The sequence below is a fragment of the Heterodontus francisci genome, chromosome 13 (genome assembly GCF_036365525.1).
Source record: "Heterodontus francisci isolate sHetFra1 chromosome 13, sHetFra1.hap1, whole genome shotgun sequence".
Classification (NCBI taxonomy): Eukaryota; Metazoa; Chordata; class Chondrichthyes; order Heterodontiformes; family Heterodontidae; genus Heterodontus; species Heterodontus francisci.
In genome coordinates this window covers 15121751-15146198 of record NC_090383.1, presented here as the reverse complement: position 1 = coordinate 15146198, position 24448 = coordinate 15121751, and the positions used below count along the sequence as shown (strand labels likewise).

The window sequence follows — 24448 nt, the reverse complement described above, 5'->3', positions numbered from 1 at the left end:
CAGCTTTGCGTTTGCTTTCTAATTTACTTAGCATAGAGACTAAAAGCAAGAATTGCTTGTCTCAATGGGGACGTAGCATATACTAATGACAACTTTTCTTACCCCCTCCCCCGCCCACCCCACATTTGTTTTGCTTCCAGATACAGTTTAAAATGGGTCTAATTCCACATTTAAACTGTACTTCTAAGAAAATTTATCCCCTGGAGAGTCAAATGATGTACAGCATACTTAGATTGCTACCTACTCCAGTCACCATCAATCAATCAATCAGATCCCAGTTGATACCATCACTGCAACCGTTGTCCTTGTTGCCTTCCATCTTAGCACAACTCATCCCGCAGTGAAATCTGTTCCAGAGCTTGATGTAGTTAACTCAATTGTTGGGTGAAAACAATGCCTTTAGTATGTTTGTTTGCGTTCTAATTTTGGTTTTGTAGCAGTGCATGGGGATCTTGGCATTTGATTTTCCAATACCAGGTCAAACAGAGATTGGAATGTGAGCTGGACCATTTGCAAAATTGAACTTGTAAAGACTTGAGGGTGAAGCTATTTCCACATAATCTTTTCCAGCATTGGACAGAAATCAGCTTTACCTTTGGTCTATGTTTGTATTGGCCAAGGGAGCAGAACATATAAATTAGTTATCGTCAGTCAGGTAATGATATTGATACAGATTTTAGTACAGCCTGAAGCAGCACACCAGCTTCTGCAATTGTTAGGTATGTAATTTATATTTTGCTTTCACATGCAACTTACAGGCTCCTGTGCAACTTCAACATTTTGTGATGTACAAGCTATGTGCCAGTACCTATGTGGGGACAGCAAGACTGATAAGTTACATAGTGTTACATTACATAGAATTTACAGCACAGAAACTGGCCATTTGGACCAACTGGCCCATGCCAGTGTTTATAATCCACAGACGCCTTTTTCTGCCCTGCTAACTCCCGATGACAAATCCTTCTATTCCTTTCTCCCTCGTGTTCAGCTAGCTTCCCCTTAAATGCTGTTCACCTGAACTATTACTTCTGATAGCAAGTCCTACTCTCTGGATAGAGAAGTTTCTCCTGAATTTTCTATTGGATTTATTAGTGACTATTGTATATTTATGGTCCAAGGTTCTCTTGGGTTTATTAGTGGATATCTTATATTTATGGCCTCTAGTTCTGGTCTCCTCTGCAATTGAAAATATCTTCACTATATCTACCCTATCAATTCCTTTCATAACCTTAAAGACCTCTATCAGGTCACCCCTCAGTCTGTTTATCTAGGGAAAAGAACCCCAGTATTTTCAGTCTTTCCTGACAGGTTTAACCTCTCATTTCAGTTTTCAATCATAAATCAGTTAAAGTGTGGCTGTGGCTTTCATTGTAAAGTATTTCTGTGAAAACGTAATGGTTTGTTTTGGACGTCAGACTTGGTCTCTTAGATGTTAATGTCTTGTTTTTGGAGAAATGTTTCACATTGTGCAAAGCTGTAGCATACCGATCATTGAAAAAGCGATCGGCTTCAGTTCCCATCACCCAGAGCAAACCACGTTTTTATATTAGTTAAATTGTTTTAACATAAAAAGAATAACCCAGTTTGTATTACATGCACAAGTGTACATATTGTTTCTTTAATTTTGTTTTAGCCATGTTATGTCAAAAGACCGCTCTCATGGAGGAAGTGGTGTTTACAGTTACACCCCTCCGCCTCTTTATCAACAAGGGAAAAATTCTCGGCCCCCACTGATGAGGGCACCACCATCTCTTACTGTCTCACTGCCAAGTAAGTTATTTGATCAACATGTGATTTAGTAGTAAGCTATGGTAAACTAAGGCCTAAAATTTACAGATTTTAGGGTACTATTTTACAAATGAAAATAAAACTTGTGTGAATCGTCGAACGCTCTTGGCAGCTGCAATAAACTCATGGCCTGATTGGAACGTTTAATCATTGGCCATTTTGAAAATTAGTTGCAAAAAAACGAAAAATCCGTTTAAACTTCCCTCCTGACCTTCATGCTAGCTGACGTTGTAAATGGTTCCCCCTCAACAAGTCCACAGTGTCCTTGCAAACTAACACCCAATCTCCCTTCCTTTCCAAAATACTTGAATGTATTGATGGCTTCCAAATCCATGCCTGTTCTTCCCGCAGCTCAGTGTTTGAATCTCTAGTTAGGATTCCACCTGTGTGACAGCATTGAAACAGTCCTAACCAAAGGCACAAATGATATCCTCTGAGATGGTGACCATGGTACACTATTCCTCCTCATTCGGTCAACCACAACATCGTCCTCCCAACATATCTCCTGCTTTATCCTGCTCAGTGGGACTGCTGTTGCTTTGTTCTACTCCTGCCTATCAAACCGTAGCCAGAGCAATGGTTTCTCTTCCCACCCCAATATATGACCTCTGGAGTCCTCCAAGGTTCTGTCCTTAGCTGCCTCCTATTCCTTATGTGCATACCATCCTTTGGCAACATCTGAAGGCATAGTATTAGCTGTCACCTGTATGCCTGTGACACTGAGCTCTACTTCACCGCCAACTTTCAACCATTCTACTGCTGCTGTGTTGTCAGATTGCTTGTCCTGCATCCAATTTTGGATAAGCTGCCATGAACTTCAGCCCAGCCTTGGGAAGACCAAAACTATTGTATCCAGCCCGACAACAAACTTTGTACCTTTTCCACTGACTTCAACCCCCTCCATAGAACCATAGAAAAGTTACAGCACAGAAGGAGGCCATTCAGCTCATCCTATCTGTGCTGGCTGAAAAAATACTAGCTGTCCAATCTAATCCCACCTTTCAGCACCTGGTCTGTAGCCTTGCCGGTTACAGCACTTCAGGTGTATGTCCAGGTACCTTTTTAAATGAATTGAGGGTTTCTGCCTCCACCACCGATCCAGGCAGTGAATTACAGACACCTACCACCCTCTGGGTGAAAAGGTTTTTCCTCATGTCCCCTCTAATCCTTCTACCAATCACCTTAAATCTGTGCTCCCTGGTAATTGACCTCTCCGCCAGGGGAAACTGGTCCTTGCTGTCTACTCTATCTAGGCCCCTTATAATTTTGTACATTTCAATTAAGTCACCCCTTAGCTGCCTCTGTTCTATGGAAAACAACCATAGCCGATCCAATCTTTCCACATAGTGGCAACATTCTTGTAAATCACCTCTGCACACACTCCAGAGCAATTATAATCCTTCCTGTAATGTGGTGACCAGAACTGTACGCAGTACTCCAGCTGTGGCTTAACCAGTGTTTTATACAGTTCCAGCATTAAATCCCTTCTTTTGTATTCTGTACCTCAGCCAATAAAGGAAAGCATTCCATATGCCTTCTTTACCACTTTATCTACCTGCATACGGTCTTGGGTTGGACCACACGGTTAGCAACCTCAGAATTGTAGTTCTGGAATTCTGTTCCTATACCACCTCCTCATTCATGACCCTTCTTAAAACCTGCTCTTTAACTAAAGCCACTTCTTTGTCTTGGCCTCCATTTTCCTCTTGTTGCACTTCTATCAAGCACCTTTGGGTGCTCTCTAAGTTAATGGCGCGATGTAAATTTAAGTTATAATAGTGAGATGTGCATTTTCTGTTCTCTCTTTGAAAGCTCTTCCAGCCCGACAACCCTCCAAGATCTTTGTGCTCTTCCAATTCTGGCCTCTTGCGCATCCCCAGTTTTAATCACTGTACTGTTGGCAGCTGCGTCTTCAGCTGCCTCGGCCGTAAGCTCAAGAGTTCCCTCCCTAAATCTTGTCACCTCTTTACCTCTCCTCCATTTAAGACGTTCCTTGAAACCTACCTTTATGGCCAAACTTTTGGTCAAGTGTCCTAATATCCACTTAAGTGGCTCAGTGTCAAATTTCATTTGATAAAACTCCTGTGAAGCACCCTGGGATGCTTTGCAAGGTTAAATTTGCTGTATCAGTACAAGTTGTTGAGCATGGACCGACACATTTTCTGCCAAATCCTTTTGTAGTCTGTTGATATGGAAATGGGTAATCTGATTTTATGCATGCAAAATCAAATTGTTTTGCGTACATAGACTCTTGAGCCCTTTCTGTCTGTCATCTGCCAGAAGTACAATAGGAATTGTTGCAAATATGCTATTGGCTCAAATTTCTCCTTCACTTTACAGCAACTTGCATTTATATGATAGTCTTCATGTGCAGGTAATTGTCTGAGAAGCTTTCAATAAGAAGAGAAAGTATAAATATGACACTGGACTTGGGAGAGAGCAGACAAAATAGAAAGGATGGAATGAGGAGTTTTTGAGGACTTTAAATGCAGTCAGTCCCACCTTACAATACGTCAATTTTCCTTCACCTGGGTCTTCCCTTTTTCAAGGGCTTCAGCTTGCCGGCTGATCCATTCCTGGAGCTGTAATGCTTAAGGCTTCCAATGCCTTCATACCTGCATGTACTGAAAGGTCAGTGCTTCTCCTTGCTCCTTTTTTTTTTTTGCCCCTAAATGGAGTGTGCATGTATGATTGTTAGCCATCCTGGCAATCTGGAGGCTTTCACTTGGGTGTCTTTTATTTTTTTAAAAGTTGCAGTGTCATCAATCAAAACATTGACTTATTATCCTGCCACTTTGTGCCTTTTTTGACACCAAGTCATTCAAAATGGTCTCTAGAAAATTGATAATCTTTCTTGCATTCCCATTCACTTTTCAAAATTGACTGGGTGCATAATAGGCTGGGTCTCTGCCCAAGACGATATCTGCCCTCCTCACCTCCCAGTTTTTTTTCTACTTTTAATTGTTACACAGAAAAACAAAGAAGTAATTGTAGACAGCCTAAATGAACAAGAGAAAGCTAAAAATTAAAAGGCGAGGGATGATGAAGGGAAAAATGAAAAGTGTTTTTGTTTTTAAAAGCAGCTGCTTGAACTTCGTTGAGTGTGAGGTGGCAGAGGCTCTCTTGAATTATTTAACCAGCCCCCCGGCCTCTCCATCAGGCCTCATCACTGTCTTGCTTTTGTTCCCTTGTAGCAGCAGCATGTGTGTACTTGTGAGAGACATAGCATGCAGTTTGGCACACACAGCTGTAATGTAAAGCCTCAGCTGCCAAACTTAAGGTTTTATGCGCTCTTTTTTGATCTTTTTCTCTTTACATACTAATTTCTAACATATTTCCTCTTTTGTAATGTAAAGTTTTTTTTAAAAACTCTTAACTCTAATTACAAGTGCTGGAAATCGGAAGGGTGTCTACTGAAAATGCTCACCTGCCATTTCTGCTTTCAGATGCTGATGCACGTTCTGTATATTTCAGGCCTTTTCTGTTTCAGTTTTAACTATTAGCTCTTCTGTTCTGTCATACGGGTGGACCTGGGACCCAAATCAAAATACTACATAGAATTTTACAGCAGAGAAACAGACCATTTGGCTGGTGTTCATCTCACCTTACTTGATCTTGCCCTATCAACATTTCCTTCTGTTCCTTTCTCCCTCATGCGCTTATGTTGCATCCCCTTACGTGCAACGTTTTAACTGCTCCATGTCGTAGTGCGTTCCATGTTTTCGGTACTAATAACACTGAACACCGATGACTGAAAAACTGGCTTTGGACCTGGTTTCCGGTCAATTAAGGACCCAAAATCCAGTGATCAAATTTTACACATCAGGTGGCTTTTGACCTAGGTTAAGAACTTAAAACAGTAAGTATGCTGCTTAATGAGGTATTTGGTTAATTGAGATGGGAACCCAATTGTGCTTTGAGAACTCATTGGTGCCTTAAGTTAATGTACTTAGTGTGTTTAATATAAAAAGTGTTGTTCAGTTCCAGACTTTATAATGCATTCCTCAAATTTGTGTCAGAAGTACCTTTTTCAGTAAATGTTTCTTAGCACACAGTTATTTGAAACTGCTGCAACTCGGGATCCAGTTATTACATGCTCTTAGTAAAGTTAATTAACATGTTATTTTCTGCTGACTATTGGTGGTGCATTTCAAATTGAACCTATAAAACAGTCACCACTTTGAAGATGACAATAGTAAGTTGAGTTTTTTGCAATCTTCATAATGACCATAGGTGGGTTTATTTTGAATTGAAGGAAGTGATTGAATTCTGAATTTGATGGCAATAAAAAATTCAAGTTGTAAACTAGCAAATCCTTTCCATTTTCAACAACATAAGATGCACGCATGCTGGATTTATACAGAGCATTGAGACTCCAGTGCATTGTGAGTTTGGTGAAGTGGCATTCAGATGCTTTTCTTCCACCTCGGGTGTTGTTTAGCACCTGCCTTGAATAGTTTCATTTATTTCAGCACTTGCAGGATGTTAAGTAGCCCAAGTATGAACCCACATCCTGCTGTTTATATGGTGACCATTGAGGGGGATCATTTTTAAAAGTTCGGTGCTTTTTTTAAAAAAAAAGAGTATCAATATCTGGTCATGCAATCTTGCCATTGTTTTCCCCTATGCATCTCTTCATTTTTTCTAATACGTGTCAATAACATCTGCACTGTTCTCATTGGCATGAGTGCATCTCCTGCTGTATTTGTTTTTTGTCATGCAGTTATGAGAATTAATGCGTTTTTCCAGATGTCAGTACATATTCAAAGTTATAGAGAATCCTGGCCTCAAATTTTCTACAGCCAGTTAATTCCCATTTATTTTCTACATTTTATTTTGAATTGTTAACACAATAAAATGATTGTAATTCTTCTGTCATCCGCACCCCACCCCCACAGTCCCCTTACTGTCTCTGGAAAGTAGTGCCAAAGGTTAGTGGTGCTGAGAATTGGTTATAGATAGTGGAAGGGCAGTACCGACAATCAGAATGCTATTTTCTTTCCCCCTCCACCCTAAAATATATGTTGTGGGTGTTTCCATCAGCAGTCTTTGATTTCACTAGGATATTTCAGTCTACGTGCTGCTGATGACTTGTCTGAGTGCTGATAACTTGTGGGAGTCAAGTGCGGTCTGCAGGCACTCAATGTGAATAGCATATTTGGTTTTTGCAATCCAAAATTGAATCTGATTTATGACATGCTTTCATTTCATTGTAAGCTCACCAATTAGCTACATTTGAAAATTGGTTTTGATTAGTGCAATCAGTAAACACCAAGGCTTTTCCTGATTGTCACACTGATTAGAAGAGTTCTCACTTCAGTTCACGGTGGAAATGTTAACAAACATCTAAAAATATGGCCTAATAGCATTGAAAAGTGATGAGCTTTTCTCTCTGCAATTTAGTGCTCAATTGTATAAAAGAAAGCTTTTTTTTTAACTTGATACTGCTTCTAGGTGAATCAGTGTTTTTTTTTGTAATGTACCCTATGCTGTTCAAGTTAAATCAGCATTTTCATTTTACAGATTGATATCTTGATTTCTTTCCTCCCATCTTCACAAAATGTGGATAATTGTTCCAAGAATTTTGTGAAGTGATTTTCACAAGCCCAAAACCTAATCAGTCTCCATTTTAAGTTATGGAAAAACTTGAGTTCAGATCCTCATTTGAATGTGTCTGAAGCTTGCACGTGAGCAGAATGATCAGGTTCATGTAGATCGTATTTAAAAAAAAAAGTAGAAATTACTGTTAAACCGTAGCTTATCATAGTATTATCTGCTTTATTCAGTTTGTCAATTTTGATTTCTATAATGCATAAAAATTACACAAACATGTTCAAAAAGCATTTCTGTATTGACTGATTTAAATACTTTTTTTTATTCATTCATGGGATTTTTGGGCGTCGCTGGCCAGGCCAGCATTTATTGCCCATCCCTAATTGCCCTTGAGAAGGTGGTGGGGAGCTGCCTTCTTGAACCGTTGCAGTCCATTTGGGGTAGGTACACCCACAGTGCTGTTAGGAAGGGAGTTCCAGGATTTTGACCCACTGACAGTGAAGGAACAGCGATATAGTTCCAAGTCAGGATGGTGTGACTTGGAGGGGAACTTGCAGGTGGTGGTGTTGCCATGCATTTGCTGCCTTTGTCCTTCTAATTGATAGAGGTCGCGGGTTTGGAAGGTGCAGTCTAAGGAGCCTTAGTGTATTGCTGCAGTGCATCTTGTAGATGGTACACACTGCAGCCACTGTGCGTCGGTGGTGGTGGAGGGAGTGAATGTTTGTAGATGGGGTGCCTGTCAAGCGGGCTGCTTTGTCCCGAATGGTGTCGAGCTTCTTGAGTTTGTTGGAGCTGTACCCATCCAGACAAGTGGAGAGTATTCCATCACACTCCTGACTTGTGCCTTGTAGATGGTGGACAGGTTTTGGGGAGTCAGGAGGTGAGTTACTTGCCTCAGGATTCCTAGCCTCTGACCTGCTGTTGTTGCCACGATATTTATATGGCTACTCCAGTTCAGTTTCTGGTCAATGGTAGCCCCTAGGATGTTGATAGCGGGGGATTCAGTGATGGTAATGTCATTGAATGTCAAGGGGAGATGGTTAGATTCTCTCTTGTTGGAGATGGTCATTGCCTGGCACTTGTGTGGCATGAATGTTACTTGCCACTTATCAGCCCAAGCCTGGATATTGTCCAGGTCTTGCTGCATTTCTACTGTGCTTAACACTTAAATGTGCGGTTGCCATAATATTACTTTTCCAGAAATGTTGTTTTTATACATTTGAACTAGTATCAGATATTTAAGTTCCTTTATTTGCCATAGTACAATATAGTGCAATGTCAGTAAAGCTACTGCGAAACCCTTTCAGGATATTGTAATAGACAGATTACCTGTAACTTTGCTCACAACTAATCATTGGTTGCACTATCACAATGCAAGGTGTGGTAGTGGGGGATAGGATGCATCAGAACATCGCCCAAAACCTGTGATTAATACAGTGCCATGGGGAGATACTACCTATTTAAATATGCAGTTGGTTTGAGTTTTCAGAACAATTGCCTTTTATTTGTACTGTCAGTTTAGCATACACTGCATGCCACTTAGACCATCCGCATTTATCACAGTCATTTATATCAACTATTTGTCAACACCATAGATATCAATTATAAAGGTACTGCTTAAAACATATGTGTGTCATCTATTTTGTGTAGCCCAGTACTTATCGATTTAAAAGTTCTGCTGATTTCAGGCAAAGTGAGGTCTTCAAGCAGCTTCAGTCAGCTGTTTGTACTGTAAACAACTGGCTCTCTTAGTTGTTTAACAGTGAGAACAGCTGATGGAGACTTCAGGCACTTTAATCAGCTGTTCCCACTGTTAACAACTATGGAAGGCAATCAGAAAGTGGAGTCTTTGGGCAGTTTCCACCGCATGTAGCAGGAAAATTGCATTAGCACAAATGCACCAGCTATATATGGTTGGGACTATTTTTTTGAAGTTAAGATTCCACTTTGAAATTTGACATGGTTTAAAGTTTCATTTCTCACATGTAACATGCTAGAAATAACCCTTTGAATATAGTAATGTAAATTGTTCTCAAAAACATAAATACCTCAGGAAAAAAAAGGAGTTCATATTATCTTTATGCAAAACTAATGACAGATTCCAGTTCCTTTCATTGTCATTTATTTCCATGGGAGTTTCTATTTTCAGCAAGCTTTCCAATTGATGAGCATTGGTCCAGAAATAGCAATTTCTCGCACGCTACCGTTCTTTTCAATTAAAAACATTTCTAAAAGTTGGAACTGATGCGAGCTGTGTAGTCAGCTGTCATGGTTAGTCTCCTCAGCTAACAGTGATGGCTCCGGGAGCTTGTAGGAACCCGAGGTTCAGGAATCTTACAGGCTAGCCGCAAATAACATTATTACAGGCATTTCTAAAACAGGTGAGTTTAATCTTTTTTTTTACTTTTTTAGGTCTGTTACAAACCCTTTTTCCAACAGCATATGCAGAGATTAGTGGGGAGCCAAGATGGCAGCAGAAAGGATTTTTGATTGATTCACCCTTTTACTTTATTGAAGCTATTGATTTTGTTTTAACACTTTCATGGGATGTGGGTGTCGCTGGCAAAGCCATTATTTGTTGCCCATCCCTGATTGCCCTTGAGAAGGTGGTGGTGAGCTGCCTTCTTGAACCGCTACAGTCAATCTGGTGCGGGTCCACCCACAGTGCTGTTAGGGAGGGGGTTCCAGGATTTTGACCCAACAAAGGAACAGTGATATATTTCCAAGTCAGGATGGTGTGTGATTGAATTTTTTTCAACTTGAGAAATGGTTCCCTGACTTGTCATCTCTTGATGGTGCAGTCCATGATTGGTTATGGTTAGACACAGTTCAATGAATATAAAAGTTCAGCAGGAGGTGCAGCTGTGACACATTTATTTGTACACGAGTTCATCTCCCACGGTGTTGCACATGGTAAGTTGGAGATTATGGTTGTTCTCTTTTTTTTCTCTGTTGTCGTTAAGTTTCTTTTTTCTTTCTCTACACTTTGAGCATCTCTCCCCTTAACTTGTTTTGTTTCTCTGTCATCTATGGCTTTCAGTCTTTTTCTTCCCTTTCAGCTGTGAGATGATATAGTTGTGGGAGGAGTTACCAGTAGTTACAAATCTGCATTTGGAATTGGGGTTATGGGGAAGATCCCATCTCTTCACTTAGTCATTCTCCTCCCACCTTTTGCTCCCACTGTGAACCCTGTTCCTCATCTTCCCACTACCCATTCCTCTTCCAGTACCTTAACACTATCTCTACTTTTGAACCAGCAGCTCACTCACTTCATTCTTTTTTCCCCTATTCTTCTATCAATGACCTCACCCTTAATCTTCCATCTACTCTAACTCAGTCCACTCAAGGATGGGTTGCAAGAGACCAGAGACACCCCTCCCACCCCCCAACAAAAAAAGTATCCTTTTTTCTCTCTCTCTCAATAAGATGCTGGAAGAGGGAAGTTAACTTTGGCAGGAGCTTGGAAGAGTTGAAGACAGTGAGAATTTTAAAGCATAGATGGGTATAACAAGGTGCAATGCAGGGAAAGGCCAAGGTCTGACTTGGTGCTAAAGGTGACACTGCCACTGTAGCAATTCAGGTGGCCAGTCGATGGAAGGAATAGCCAGGCAGGAGTGTGTTAAATTTCAGTCAAAGCCAGGAGGTTAATACATTCATCACAGTAAGATTGTTGATGGGAAGAACCTTGCTTGGTTATGAACAGATGTGGAGAAAATTTTAGAGGTGGTGTTTTTTTTTTCTGCTGGCAGTGCTGGCCAGTTATGGAGGTTGGTGAGGTTTAATCCCAAATAAGTGTGTTTGGGAGTTTTGAATGGTGGTGTGGCTGGGTGACAGAAAAGGTAGGAGAGAAGGGCCAGGGAGATGATGGTACTTGGCTTAAAAAGTTATGTTCAGTTAGTTGAAGCTCTAAGAATTGCATGAGGCGCACTTGTACTTTTGAAGTATAGCACTTTTTATCAATAGTATTTGATGAACAATTAACTTTTGCTTTTATAGAGGTACTGCCACCCAGAGGGAAAGTGTCTGTTTTCTTTTATTCTGCCTCGTTGGATAGCAAGTGTTTCCAGCTGTTTTTAAATGGTTCTGATAACTGAGTTTGTTAAAGATAATAAGAATTGTCAAAGAAGCTGAGGATTTTGATTGATTTGCAATTTGTTCAGTATTAGGAAATGACCAGAGAGCTATCGATTAGAGACTTTTTCTACTACATCAGCAACTTATATTTATATAGCGCCTTTAATGCAATAAAACATCCCACACCCTTCACAGGAGCATTATAAAACAAAATATGACGCCAAGCCACAAAAGGAGATGATATCCTCAGAGGACCAAAAGCTTTGTCAAAGAGGTAGCTTTTAAGGCGTGTTTTAAAGGAGGAAAGCAAGGTGGAGAGGTGCAGGGAGGGAACTCCAGAGCTTAGGGCCTAGGCAGCTGAAGGCACGGCCACCAGTGGTGGAGGGATTGAAATCGGGGATGCTCGAGGCCAGAATTAGATGAGTAAAAGCAAAATACTGCGGATGCTGGAAATCTGAAAGAAAAACAAAGTGCTGGAGATACTTAGCAGCTCTGGCAGCATTTGTGGAGAGAGAAACAGTTAACATTTCAGGTTAGTGATCTTTCATCAGAACTGGCAAAGGTTAGAAATGTAACAGTCTTTGAGCAAGTGAAGGGGGGGCAGGGGAGAACGAAAAGGAAGGTCTGTGTTGGGGCAGAGGGCAGGAGAGATTAAATGACAAAGATGTCATGGAATAAAAGGCAAAGGGAGTATTGATAGTTGTAGTAAAAGACATAGCATTTGTCCCTTCTGGATTCAACATTGAGTTCAACAATTTCAGACCATGAGTGCCATTGTCACTTTTTAAGACTGGTACATGGTTTAAAAAAAAAAACTTATTTTTCATGTTTTTGCTTTTGGCTAGAGCTGTTCATTATTCTGCCATTAACACTCTCTTGACAAATGCTTTGTCTTTGGATAACAAAAATCGATCAGTCTCAGATTTAAAATTAACAATTGATCCAGTTAATTGATTCTGCAATTGTCATTTGCAGAAGAGAGTTCCAAGCTTCCACTGCCCTTTGTGTTTCCTAATTTCACTCTTGAAAAGTCGGGCTCTAATTTTTAGACAATGCCCCCCTAATCCTTGATTCCTTAAACAGTGGTAATAGTTTCTCTCTATTTATCCGATCAGTTCCCTTAATATCTTGAAAGCTTAACATTCTAAATTCCAGGGAATACAGCCCTAATTTGTGTAATCTCCCCTTGTAATTTAACCCTTGGAGACCAGGTATCATTATGGTAAGCCTACGCTGCACTCACTCCACAGCCAGCAAATCGTTCCTAAGATACGGTGCCCAGAATTGCTCAGTACTGCAAGTGTAATCTAACCAAGGCTTTGTATAGCTGAAGCATCACTTCTACCTCCCTTGTATTCTATTCTTGCAGATATAAAGGCCAGCATTCCACTAATCTTTTTGATTCTTCTGTACCTGTTTATGACATTTTAATGATCTGTGTACCTGGTCCCCCAAGTCTCTTGGGACCTCTGCTGTTTCTAGCTTTTCACCATTTTGAAAGTACCCTGTTCTATCCTTTTGAGGTCCAGAGTGGATGACCTCACATTTGTCTACATTGAAATCCATTTGCCAGTTTTGCACATTCACTTAATCTAACAATATTATTGTGTAATTTTATGCTTGCATCTACGCTGCTTACAATGCCATTATCTGTGCGTCATCAACAAATTTGGATATGTCTATTTCTATTCCATAATTTGTCATTAATACGGTGAATAGTTGAGACCCCAGCGCACGTTGCCTCTAATTGCATTAATTTTCTTTTTACATAAAAGGTGCCTTGTTATACGGTGATACATTGGAGTACCAATGTACGGTGACAGAGTGGATGGTGGGCACTCCCTACAGCCTTTTGCTGAGTTCTTTCTGCAATTTTGCTGTGATGAATGCTAAGTGGAAGGCATGTATCTCTCTGTGGTAGGAAGAGTTGTTAGTAGGCACCATGGTATCCCTCCTAGTGGGTAATATGAAGTCTAGGTTAGATGTCAGCACATAACAGGAGAGAAATGGGTGGAGGAAAAGAAAGTATTGCAGCATATATGTATCGAAGAGTACATCTGACCACTGCCTCTACAATATTACTAGGTATAAACCAGAATCTGATGGCTGATTAATAAACTATTTATATTTATGATCTACAGTGTATTTTTATAAGAATATAGGTTTGCCCTGTAACCTAATTTCTTCTTATAAATGCATATTGTAAATAACATGACTGCTTAACCACTGAACAAACTGCGGACAATTAGCACTGAGTGTAACGTCCATTCAGTTAAACCTGCTGTTGGCTGCTTTTCACTGTTGGCAAGGTCAAACAAAATTGAATGATGTGCTAAACATGCCTAATCATAAGGGTAACACAGTAAACTAATCCAATACAAATTGGAACCTTTTGTCTAAATTTTATACTCATCGAGGTGAGGTAGAAGTTTAACATGTGCCATTTTGGGAAGCTGAAGCCAGCATCAAGCACTTCCCAGTCAGCATAGCATAGCTAGGTGCAGAACAGAGAACTTCAACCACGTAATTCAGTCCCAACCTCGAGCATCCACTCGTGTATCAGTATGACATTTTTCTTTTTCCCACACCAGATACCTAATGGTTTTGGAGTTGCATTACTAATAACTAGCAGTCTTAGTCAACATCTTTGATGCTGAATTAGGCACTGGGAAGTAGACTACCCTAACATATTATAAAGAACCCTTACACATCGCAAAGGTATCACAGATGAAATGCTAGCGTTTGACAACTTTGCACATCTAGTGTTAATTTAAAGCTTTAAAAAATAAAAGATTATCAAAACAACACCACTTGAAATAAGTTCTTGCAGTAAACAGAGAGGTAATTGTAGGCAGTAAAGGTGCATGGATTTTCCATTTAGTATGTGGGATTTCATGAAAACAGGCTTGCATATCTGATCTTTTGTAAAAGGTGAAGCTTGCTTGTAATCCATATAAAGACTGAACAGATTTATGTTTTTGTTTAGGAAGTCCCAATGTTGCAGTTTTCTAATGCACAAAATGTGAAGATTTTCTTTATCATAATTATATTAATATAGTTGTATTATCTACAGGTTTGAGACCCCAAGATTCATGGCGAGGTCCACAACCACTTTTTCAGCAGCTTATACCTCAGAGGTAAGATTAATAATGTAATTTCAAGGCTGTAATTTATTTAACCTATCTAGAAAACCAATATAATGAATGTCATATAATGAGATTGCAGTTATTTGCTTTATTGGCCTGACCAAAAAGATTAACTAGTAATTTTTCTCCCTGCTATTTATGGGACGCTGCACAATTGACTCTGTTTATTAGCTGTAAACTGCTGAAGATGTGAGGGGCTTTTTTTCATTTTGTTTTTTCGAGTACCTTACTGTGTCTTTAATTTTAATCATATATAGATGGGTTGTGTGGAGACCTGTGATGAGTAAATTATATTAGTTGATTTTTTAGTTTGTGAGGGTAGTTCTTGTGGTACCTGCCACATTTTAAATTATTTTGTTCAGCACTGTCTATGAAAGTCATTCTGTTCAGTGGAAAAGCTGTTGTGCTTTTAAGGAAAAGGACTAGATTTTTGCAATCTTCAACTGACGCGATATGTAAATTGTACCATACTTGCTAAAGCTGGGCTGCCATTAAATGAGCATACATGTAAAAAAAAATCAATTTTCTTGGTGTATTCAGTGGTTGAATTTGAGCGGGTTTTTCAGAGCCTTGTCTGAAATGTCAGATCCTGTTAGGTGTATCCTGAGTTCTTTGGTTCCCAAACTGCAGGTAGCTAGAGGAACCGATGTATTGCTTGCTGTTACGAATTATAACCACTAAGGTCTGACTGTGTACTTCCTTTTTGTTCTTAGCAAGTCCTTTACTTTAAAGTGGGGCACTTGAGCAGACCTGATGAATCAGCATGTTGCTAGCTGATCTCCACCATCAAAGTACGACTGTTAGCCTTCGCATATCTCGCAAGGGAATGAGCAAAAACTGAGAGAACTCTTGCTTCCGATAGCTATCTAGAGACCCCTATCACAAATGTAGTTGTGTGGGTGCTGACAATGATGCCCCCTACAATCAGATATCTTTTTTGAGGCCCAAGTACTGACCAATTAGCTGATGTGCTGGAGGGTAATGGGTGCCTGTACTAAACACTTGTTAGGGAATAAAAATTGGTAAATAAAAAATGAGGTACTTATCTAGGCAATGCTTGCATTCAGGGAAACTTAGGATAATAAGGGGCTATCAGCCAGTTAAATCCCAAAACAGTTTGTATTAAATACTTTTCAACTACACGTCACAAAGATTTTTATTGAAAATATCTGGTGATGCCTACAGCCTTGGTTCACCTGTCAGGTAAGTGCATGGTCACAAAAAGATCTTTGGCGAGATGTTCAGCTGGACCCAAAATGGCATGAGCAAACTGTCAACAGCAGAACAAAAGTGATCTTTTATTCATGGGAATGCTCCTTCGTTGATCTCTGAATATAACACAAAAATAGTCCCATTCTTTTGGTTTTACAGCTATAAAGCACAGATGTGTATGTATAAACAGTAGAAGCCACGAATAAATACAAATCCAAGTTGAGGGAAATTGTTCTTTTATTCTCATTCTATGATTTGTTGCTTGATTAAAATCTTCCTGTTAACAGGGTGTCTATCTAGGCTGTCTGCAATCCTTTAATGAGAATTAAAGCTTTTGCTTCTGAATGCTGTTGAAGATCCTGTACATTGAAAAATTATAGATGAATATTAATGTGCTCTTGTTACACAAACCCATAACCAGAAATTTGAAGTAAATTTTATTAAATTTGCCAGTCAAACTCAGGCAGCAAGATCTCATTGTTGATTTCAGATTTTACATTTTGTTTGCAATGTCTAGTTGTCCACTGGTTGGTTCCATAGTTTTCTGTATGTGGAATCAGTATTCATGTAGGGATACTCTGAAACTCTCCATAGCTTTTATGAAAGCTATGATTCACAACTCAACCCCTTCAGCACCTTGCTTTGTTTGTGGTGGGATTAACAAAATTACAGATGGCTGCTGAAGCACAGTACTTTTGAGTCCCTGTAAACAAGAGAAAGTAACTAAGGGACTAGATCAAAAGTTTATTTGCTCAAGGCACTCTGCAAATGAGGTTGACATACTTTTGGATCCATTGGGTTTGCACTCTGGGACCATATTACTGGAAGTCAAAGTTCTGCCTCTCTAAAGACGCTCCCTAAGCTCATAATGGATAATCAGATTGCTAATCTTTATCTGCAGTGTACATTTAACTCCTTTGATTATGGGGTTTAGATCTGTGGCTCAAGAGATGTTGCCCATTAGACATATCTTACTCAGGATATCCAGTTTCCCACTGACCTGAAAGGAAACATTCTCTTTAGTGACCAAGTAAACAGTGCTGCAAACTGATTTAGTTTAGTTTAGAGATACAGCACTGAAACAGGCCCTTCGGCCCACCGAGTCTGTGCCGTCCATCAACCACCCATTTTATACTAATCCTACACTAATTCCACATTACTACCACATCCCCACCTGTCCCTATATTTCCCTACCAACTACCTATACTAGGGGCAATTTATAAAGGCCAATTAACCTATCAACCAGCAAGTCTTTGGCATGTGGGAGGAAACCCACGCAGATTTACTTAAAAAGAAACACCAGCAAAGCCCAAATATATCCCCATTTAACTTTACATGCAGCTGGACATACTGCTTTTGTGCCAAAGTAGGCTTTGTGACCAGATTTCGAGATCCTGTCAGAGGAAGGTGAGAGCCCAGAAAGAAAGAGCATGTGATGCTCCTGCTGCCTCTGTGTTCCAGTGGTGAGTTGCCATGACTGCCTTCCCTGGATAGCAGATGAGTGGTTATGTATCTTATCAGATGGCTGGATCAAGGAGGCTATTCCCTTCCAATCTTCAGGAGCTCTTCAGGTTCAGTCGGTGCTCTTACCAAAGGACTTTAGCTGTGAGGAAAATAATCCTTTTCCCAATTAGGAAATCTCTGGTTCTACTTCTAATACGTAGACTATTTTGGACCAAATAGCCTTGAGCTTCACAGAAAGTCACGTAATTCTGTCAGAGAACTTAATTTTTCTTTTTATGCTTTGGCTCTAGATTCTTTTCATATAGTTAAGGCTGTGGTTTAAAGAGTAAGATGGATCAGATCTACATTAGGTAATCAGTTAACATTTAGATTTGGTCTTTTAGTTAACAATGACTTGTGTTCTCTCTAATCTTGATTTTGGGTAGCATTTCACAGACTACATAGATTGATGCAAAGTGAGCTCCACAAAATTTCCGCTGCATTGTTTGAATATTTTCACACTATTGCGTCCCTTTTAGTTTTGGTTTAATGAACTTGACTGTGGTGGATTTATTAATAAAAAGCAGTCGTTGAATAAATGAGTAAATGTAAAACGTAACAAAGTTGAGATCATTTTTAATAAAAATCAAACTCTTAATCCTAAGTGTTGGTTATCTTTCTAAGTGCCTGTTAAATTTTTTTTAATCATCATCATGTAGTTTTACTCAGGTGCCCTTAACTAACCACCGCTGTCTAATGTTCCTATTCAGAATAGTCTTGTTTTATACAATTCCTATTCCATTTTTAAAATTCAGTTCACTTTGACCTTCTCTGTATCCTCCGTATCTTTAGTTTTTTTTCATGAAAATACATAAATAATACATCATTTATAATGTTTTACATTTCTGAAACTTGGCAGAAATCACTTCTTTTACTTTGGAAGCTAGTCCCTTTAAGGTCTTTTGGCTATGACTTTATTGAATGTTGTGTGTGTGTGTGTGTGTGTGTGTGATGATAAAATTCAGTATTTGAAGCTTAAATCTGCTTTAGATTTTTGGGTAGGCTAAGCAAATGTCTTTTGAGGATCGTGGAGCTTAATGAGGCATAACTAATGTGTTCCACTATTATCATTTTGTGCTGGAACCACAGTATTAGTACAGACGAACCATTGATTCTTGCTACAGACCTCTTCAAGTACTAATCAGCTTCTTTGGTACAACTTTTCAGGCCTGACAAGCCTATTGTGGAGCAGTGTCACTGTAGGTCAGTAGTTATTAGTGGCGACCGAAAACAGTTTCTTTAACTACTTAAGATTGAACTGAATTAAATACAGAAGAAACCTGGAGAGGATTACTGAATTTGTAAAGTTCAATAGTACTGTGCAGTAGAATGAATGTGACATGGTTTTGCAATAAGGGATTTTGTAAGGGATGTTGCATGAATGTGAAATTTTTGTACAATAAATTGTTTTAGCTTTGTAAGTTTAAGTGAAAATATTTCCAGAGTGTTGATGCACCTTTAGTGGCTTCAGTTACAGAATGTTAATATTTCTACTTTGAAGAACCCATATAAATAAATCTAAGGTTAACAGCTTCAAGACAGTTCTGCAGTATAATATTCCTACACAGAATGGCCACCTTCAATTGAAGGTTGCAAGCATTTCTTCCTCCTGCCGTAATTTTAAAAATAGGAACAACTTGTGTTCCATTGTAGTTTCTTCAATAAAAAGGTAGATCCAGCAACCCCTGTGTGCTGTCTATTTAATTTGTTTCTGCAAAATAAAAAAAAGTGTTTAGAATATATACCTCCTAACTCTACCTATACTAAACCAAGGCTGTTAGCATTGCACATGTAATGTTGGCAATTTTTTGAGTCATGCACAAACCATGTGTTGGTCATATCTTGTAATGTTCTATGGAGCTACTTAAGTGGCAGCTACAACAATAACTGACAAGTTGCAAAAATTTTGTACAGGGCCAATTTGAATTTACAGAACCAAGATGAGTGCAGTACCTTTTTGTATCCTACCTTTCAAACTGCACAGTTTTACTGTTGCAATACAATATAGTGGGACGAATTGTAGTTTTTCCAAAAACCTTTTGATATATGCAGATCAAAAGTAGTTTTTATTCATGCTTTTAAGTTCTCTCAAAGGAAGTACTCGTCTATTAATCATTGTACGTGAAGTGAGAACAAGGGAGGTTCCTTGGCATGAGCTCCATAAAGTGGAGGGGGAGGGTAGACTACATGCACCACCTTTTTGAAATCTGGGAAACTGTTTATTCTGAACGAGGGAATCTTTGTCAAGGAGGGTGCAACTCTGACCCCTTAAGAAACGTTAAACTTAGACATGATGGTCGCACTTGTGTATTCATAACTAAGCAGAGGAAGCTAGAATAACCTGAAAATACTATGATAGAAAATTCTGTTTTAATCAGTTGCTTGTATTTAAAAACAATAAGTTTGGAGATCTTGAACTTGCAGTGCAACATTTGTAGGCAAAATTGAGTCCTTCATTTCATAATGTAAATTGGTGCAATTTAATTATTTAGCAGTTGGTATGTTTGCAGTGCTTTCATATCTGTTCCTTCTTATCTGTCTTAAGGATGATAGTGACAAATATTTCTTCCTGTTGGGAATCTAGGCTGACAAACTGGGTTATAATTGAAGTGGATTCTTGTTCCCATATAAACTGTACACCAAATGTCAGTCAGTCTGTGCCAATTAGTACTTGTGTTGCTAGGTCACCATGGTCAATGGAAACTGCATCAATAGGACTTGAAAAGGTTTCTTCCCAATCAGACCTTCTGACATATTGAGTAGCATAATGGATGGGAAAATACAGCCATGGCCCTACCCTAGATTCAAAATACTCAGCAGTAAGAATTCATTTACAACCTGCAATTAACTGGAAAGAATAGGCTTCATGAAAGTGTCTGGCTATTTAGAAAATAAAGCCCCCTTCTATGGGCGTATTTATTTACTACTCGTGTGGATTGTCGTCTTTTTTGGTTTCGGCCAAAACAGGTTTTCCCCTTCTTGGAGCCATCAGAAAAGGGCTTGAGTTCATTAGTTATAAATAATGCATGTTGGCATGTTGATCCAAGGGTTTTTATGCAAAATTATTGGGCAAAATAAAAGTTTTTTCATGTGCTATACTTATTAAGAATAAATCGCTGCTCTCATCAGACTATTATGAAAGCTAAATCTCAAAACTAGAATTTTGGCCCATCAGTATAAATTTTGTATGTATGTAATGATTTACACTAATTGCATGGTTGAAGTTTAAATATTTTTTGGGCTTGTAAGCTTTCAAATGTGGTATGTACACATTTGGAAAACCAGCATATGAATATTCTTGAATCACAGTTGATATATAAATGTTAAATTTATAAATATTAATGTTGATTAATGGTCTTGGGTGTCAGAAAACATGGCTATTTAAAATGAACTTGAAAAGCATGGCTGAACTAGGATGTTCCAGGTCAGTAAATCTAGAATTGAAGATCTGGAGAACCATAACATCTGAATTATATTGTAGCATCTACTTGAATTCTACTAAATTGGTATGAAGAGTTTTGCTGCATGGTATTACACAAAATATATTATCATTCAGAAAAGCATTCCAACAGCAAATTAGAATATGAAGGGGGTGAATGTGGGTATTCTCCATATTGCTTGCTCATATTATAGATTTGAAATGTTAAGCAAGTGGCACAAGAATATGACTTGTAGGGAGGTGGTCATCGACCTGAAATGTTCACTCTTGTTTCTCTCTCCACAGAATACTGCCTGATCTATTGAGTATTTCCAGCATTTTCTGTTTTTATTTCAGATTTCCACCATCTGTAGTATTTTGCTTTTGTATTACTTTTTTTTTGTCTATTATATGGATATTTGGGCATTTCATCTCTTTTTTTTGGTTCCCCATAAAGTTGGAAGGCAGGTTAATAGCTTATTCTAGTCTGCTGTCAGTGAACCTGTAGCTAACTGCTAGAAGATGCCAGGAATTGTCTGTGTGCAATTCTCCCTTCCGATTTCTCAATTGACCCCCATGTTAGTGGGACATAAAATTTGGAACTTGACAGTTAAATGTAGTCCATTGTAAAGGAAGTATTAACAGCAAACTAACTTTTTTTTTTACTTCATAGAAACCAAGGGATTGAGCAGCAGTTGGCATGGAATCGTATCATGCAGTCTCAGGCTGGTCTGTTCCAGCAGAGCCATCACAGGCTGGGATCAGGAATGCCAAGCCAATACCAACAGAGGCATGATGATCGTCGAGGGCGACAGGTAACAAAGTGCACAATAATATATTGCTTTCTTTTAATTAACTACAGTGTTTAATTTATGTTGTGCTAGCATTTCAAAAAAATTTTGATCCTTTTGGATAACTAAGTAACTTAAAGTACCTGAATTCAAAGGTGTCCAAGATCTAGCTTCCAATCCTGCATACTAAAAGAATGGATGCCTCCCTTCTCTTCTGCGTGCAATTTACAACCCACAAAAATTCTCAATGTGGACACAAAAGATCACATGGCACTATTTCGAAGAAGAGCTGGGGAGTTATCCCTGGTGCCCTGGCCAATATTTATCCCTCGATCAACATCTCAAAAAGCAGATTACCTGCTCATTATCACATTGCTGTTTGTGGGAGCTTGCTGTGTACAAATTGGCTGCTAGGTTTCCTACATTGCAAAAGTGATTACCCTTCAAAAGTACCTCATTGGCTGTAAAGTGATTTAGGATGTCCTGAGGTCTGAAAGGCAGTATATAAATACAAGTCTGTCATTTTCTTTTTATCTCCATGACTGCCCAGTCTACCTAATAACAAGCATATAATAGTTTAACGGGGGTGAGGGAATTAGAACAGTAGTGCCCCCTTGTAATTTTAACTGGGTATCATGTCTTTCACACATGCTGTTCTCTAACCTTTCAATAGGTGGACTGAAATGAGGTGGTGCGATGAGATCAGATACGAATTATTAAGCTGCTTTATTTTTCAAGCAGCGCGTGAATTTACAAAGTGTCAATTATAATCAAAACTTGCTTCACGCAACTTCAAACACCTCCCTGTAATTTTTTTTTTTCAAAATACACCACATTTGCCCATGATGTTGGGCTAACTGAACTTTTCCTGAGTAGCCTCTTGGTTCTGACTGACCCTTGGCTTATGATTTGAGGGTTTTCTCTTATTGGTCCATTACTTATTGGACTGCTGGAAAGCCCAGCCTTTTTCTCTGTGTTCATTCGAAGTGGGATGGCTGTCTTCCCTTCCTTTGATTCTTCTCCACTTGGGATTCACATGTAAGCCTGACAACCAAACGGACTACCTTCCAAGCTTATATTATCAGCGTACACCCTGCTCTGGGTACCCAAGAATATTGTCTTGACTAGCCTACTTGTAGTCTGAATAGAGATAAATTACTTCTTGTCTCCAGTTATTTTGGATAATTGACTCATTAACACACCAGTTCCCTCTTTGTCACAGTACTGCAGCATACGTCTTTAAGGAGAATTTTGAACAACTTTAATTTAAAACACCGCACTTACATGTAGTTTGTTTCCAAATCCTTTCTGTGGAAAATGATGGTTAAAAAAATAAATCCCAATGCAAGGCAGGATTGCACAATCTTGCATGTATAGACTTGCATCTATCAAAATCAATGACATAATTGTGCATCTATGTACCTATTTTAATTGTAGTTTTTGGTTATTCAGTCACTTAAAACATCTGCAACATTTTATTTTTCAGGCATATCCTGAGAGGCGTTACCCATTGCCACCAGATTCTGGCAGATACAGCTGGAAGTAAAAGCTTTATCTGATTCTGCAACACAAGCTGTGCCTTACAGGGTCCAGTTAATTATCAGCATACATCCAAGCTGAATTTTAACCATTATACCTGTAAAGAGTGCTGACCTAGTTTTTAATGTGTTTGTATGTATTTTTGTGCTTGGTGTTTCACTTGCTGTAAAATGGATTCTGCCGTTTCCATTTTTTTTTTTAATTGTCATGACCGGGCGTGATAAATATATTGCAGAATTTATACAGTCAAGTTTAATTGTTTGCATTATAATGGGTTAGTATATCTCAAAATTGGGTAAACAAAATTAAGTTTTTATTCCTGTACACTGTACATCAGAAGTGATCTTTAGTAAATGCTTTAAAATCTTTGGTTTACTATTCTCCGTTTCATTTTTTTCTTTCCATAACTTTCTTGAAGCTAATATATTTGCTTAGATCCAAAGGAAATCGCAATTATGTTTCTTTTAAAGCAAAGCTTTTTAAGTAGTATGTTTCAAATGTGAGGACTTTTTACAATTTTTTGAAACATACTTTGGTCATTAGTGTTGATTTTTGAAAGTTGTCATATGAATATGTCGCACCATGTATAGCTTCAGGAACATATTTCATGACCCCAATATTTATAACTTTGATTACTGGGAAGCTGTTGATACACTACATCTGTTTTACTGCAGGAATACCATCAAATTATGTTTGTTCAGTTACTGTTTGCGATTTATTTATTCTTTTTAAGTACAGCCGTACATTCTTGGGGTGGGTTGAAGTGGATGCGTGAGCATTGAACTTGCCTTGGCTTGAAGAAATTTTGAGATGATGGAGTAAATTTTAAGTTTCATCACCCTTAGAAACTGCCACTAGTGGATTGACTGCCTCTTATAAATGAAGTCATTGGATGATGAGTGATCCGCAGCCACCACCGGCAATGAAAATTCAAATCTATCCCAGTGTTTTCGAGCAAATGATATCAAGTCGTCAGACGCTTGATCATTGTCAAGATACTTGTCTAAAAACATAAGTGAGGAGTTTATGTACAGAAAACAACAATGAGTTTTTAAAAACTTGATCATGTTGATTTTGATGAGGAATAAACCTTTTCCTATTGGTGTGCTGATCTTGGCTTTCAAGAATAGTGCCAGTGTGGAAGGTGGTGTAACATTAACTTTTGGATGAATTTCTGCATAGATGATGCCAAGTGGAAGCCATGTGCCTTCCCTCAGAAATAGGGGAAGTTTGGACTTTCTGGTTGCTGGGTGAAAAGTCATCTTGTGCAGCTTTCTTTCTCTCTCTAGGATGTGAGATTAGTGAGGTGGGGGAAATATGTCATTGAAGCCAATTGTCGTTTGTACAAATGCTGTTTTAATTGGATTTTTTGGTAAACATGGGTAAGTGGCTTTTTAGTTGTAGTCTTTAGATAGATATCAACA

The 24448-nt window shown here is 38.8% G+C and overlaps 1 protein-coding gene across 1 annotated transcript in view; it reads left to right on the top strand.

Annotated features, from left to right (window-relative positions):
- xrn2 (5'-3' exoribonuclease 2) overlaps nucleotides 1–23402 on the top strand; it is a 112911-nt gene extending 89509 nt beyond the window's left edge. Inside the window, exons 27-30 of the mRNA XM_068044391.1 lie at nucleotides 1634–1770; nucleotides 14489–14552; nucleotides 21368–21509; nucleotides 22972–23402. Coding sequence (XP_067900492.1) covers nucleotides 1634–1770; nucleotides 14489–14552; nucleotides 21368–21509; nucleotides 22972–23031 — 403 coding nt within the window. The 3' untranslated portion in view covers nucleotides 23032–23402. The remainder of the gene's footprint in view (nucleotides 1–1633; nucleotides 1771–14488; nucleotides 14553–21367; nucleotides 21510–22971) is intronic.
- Nucleotides 23403–24448: the final 1046 nt, after the last annotated feature.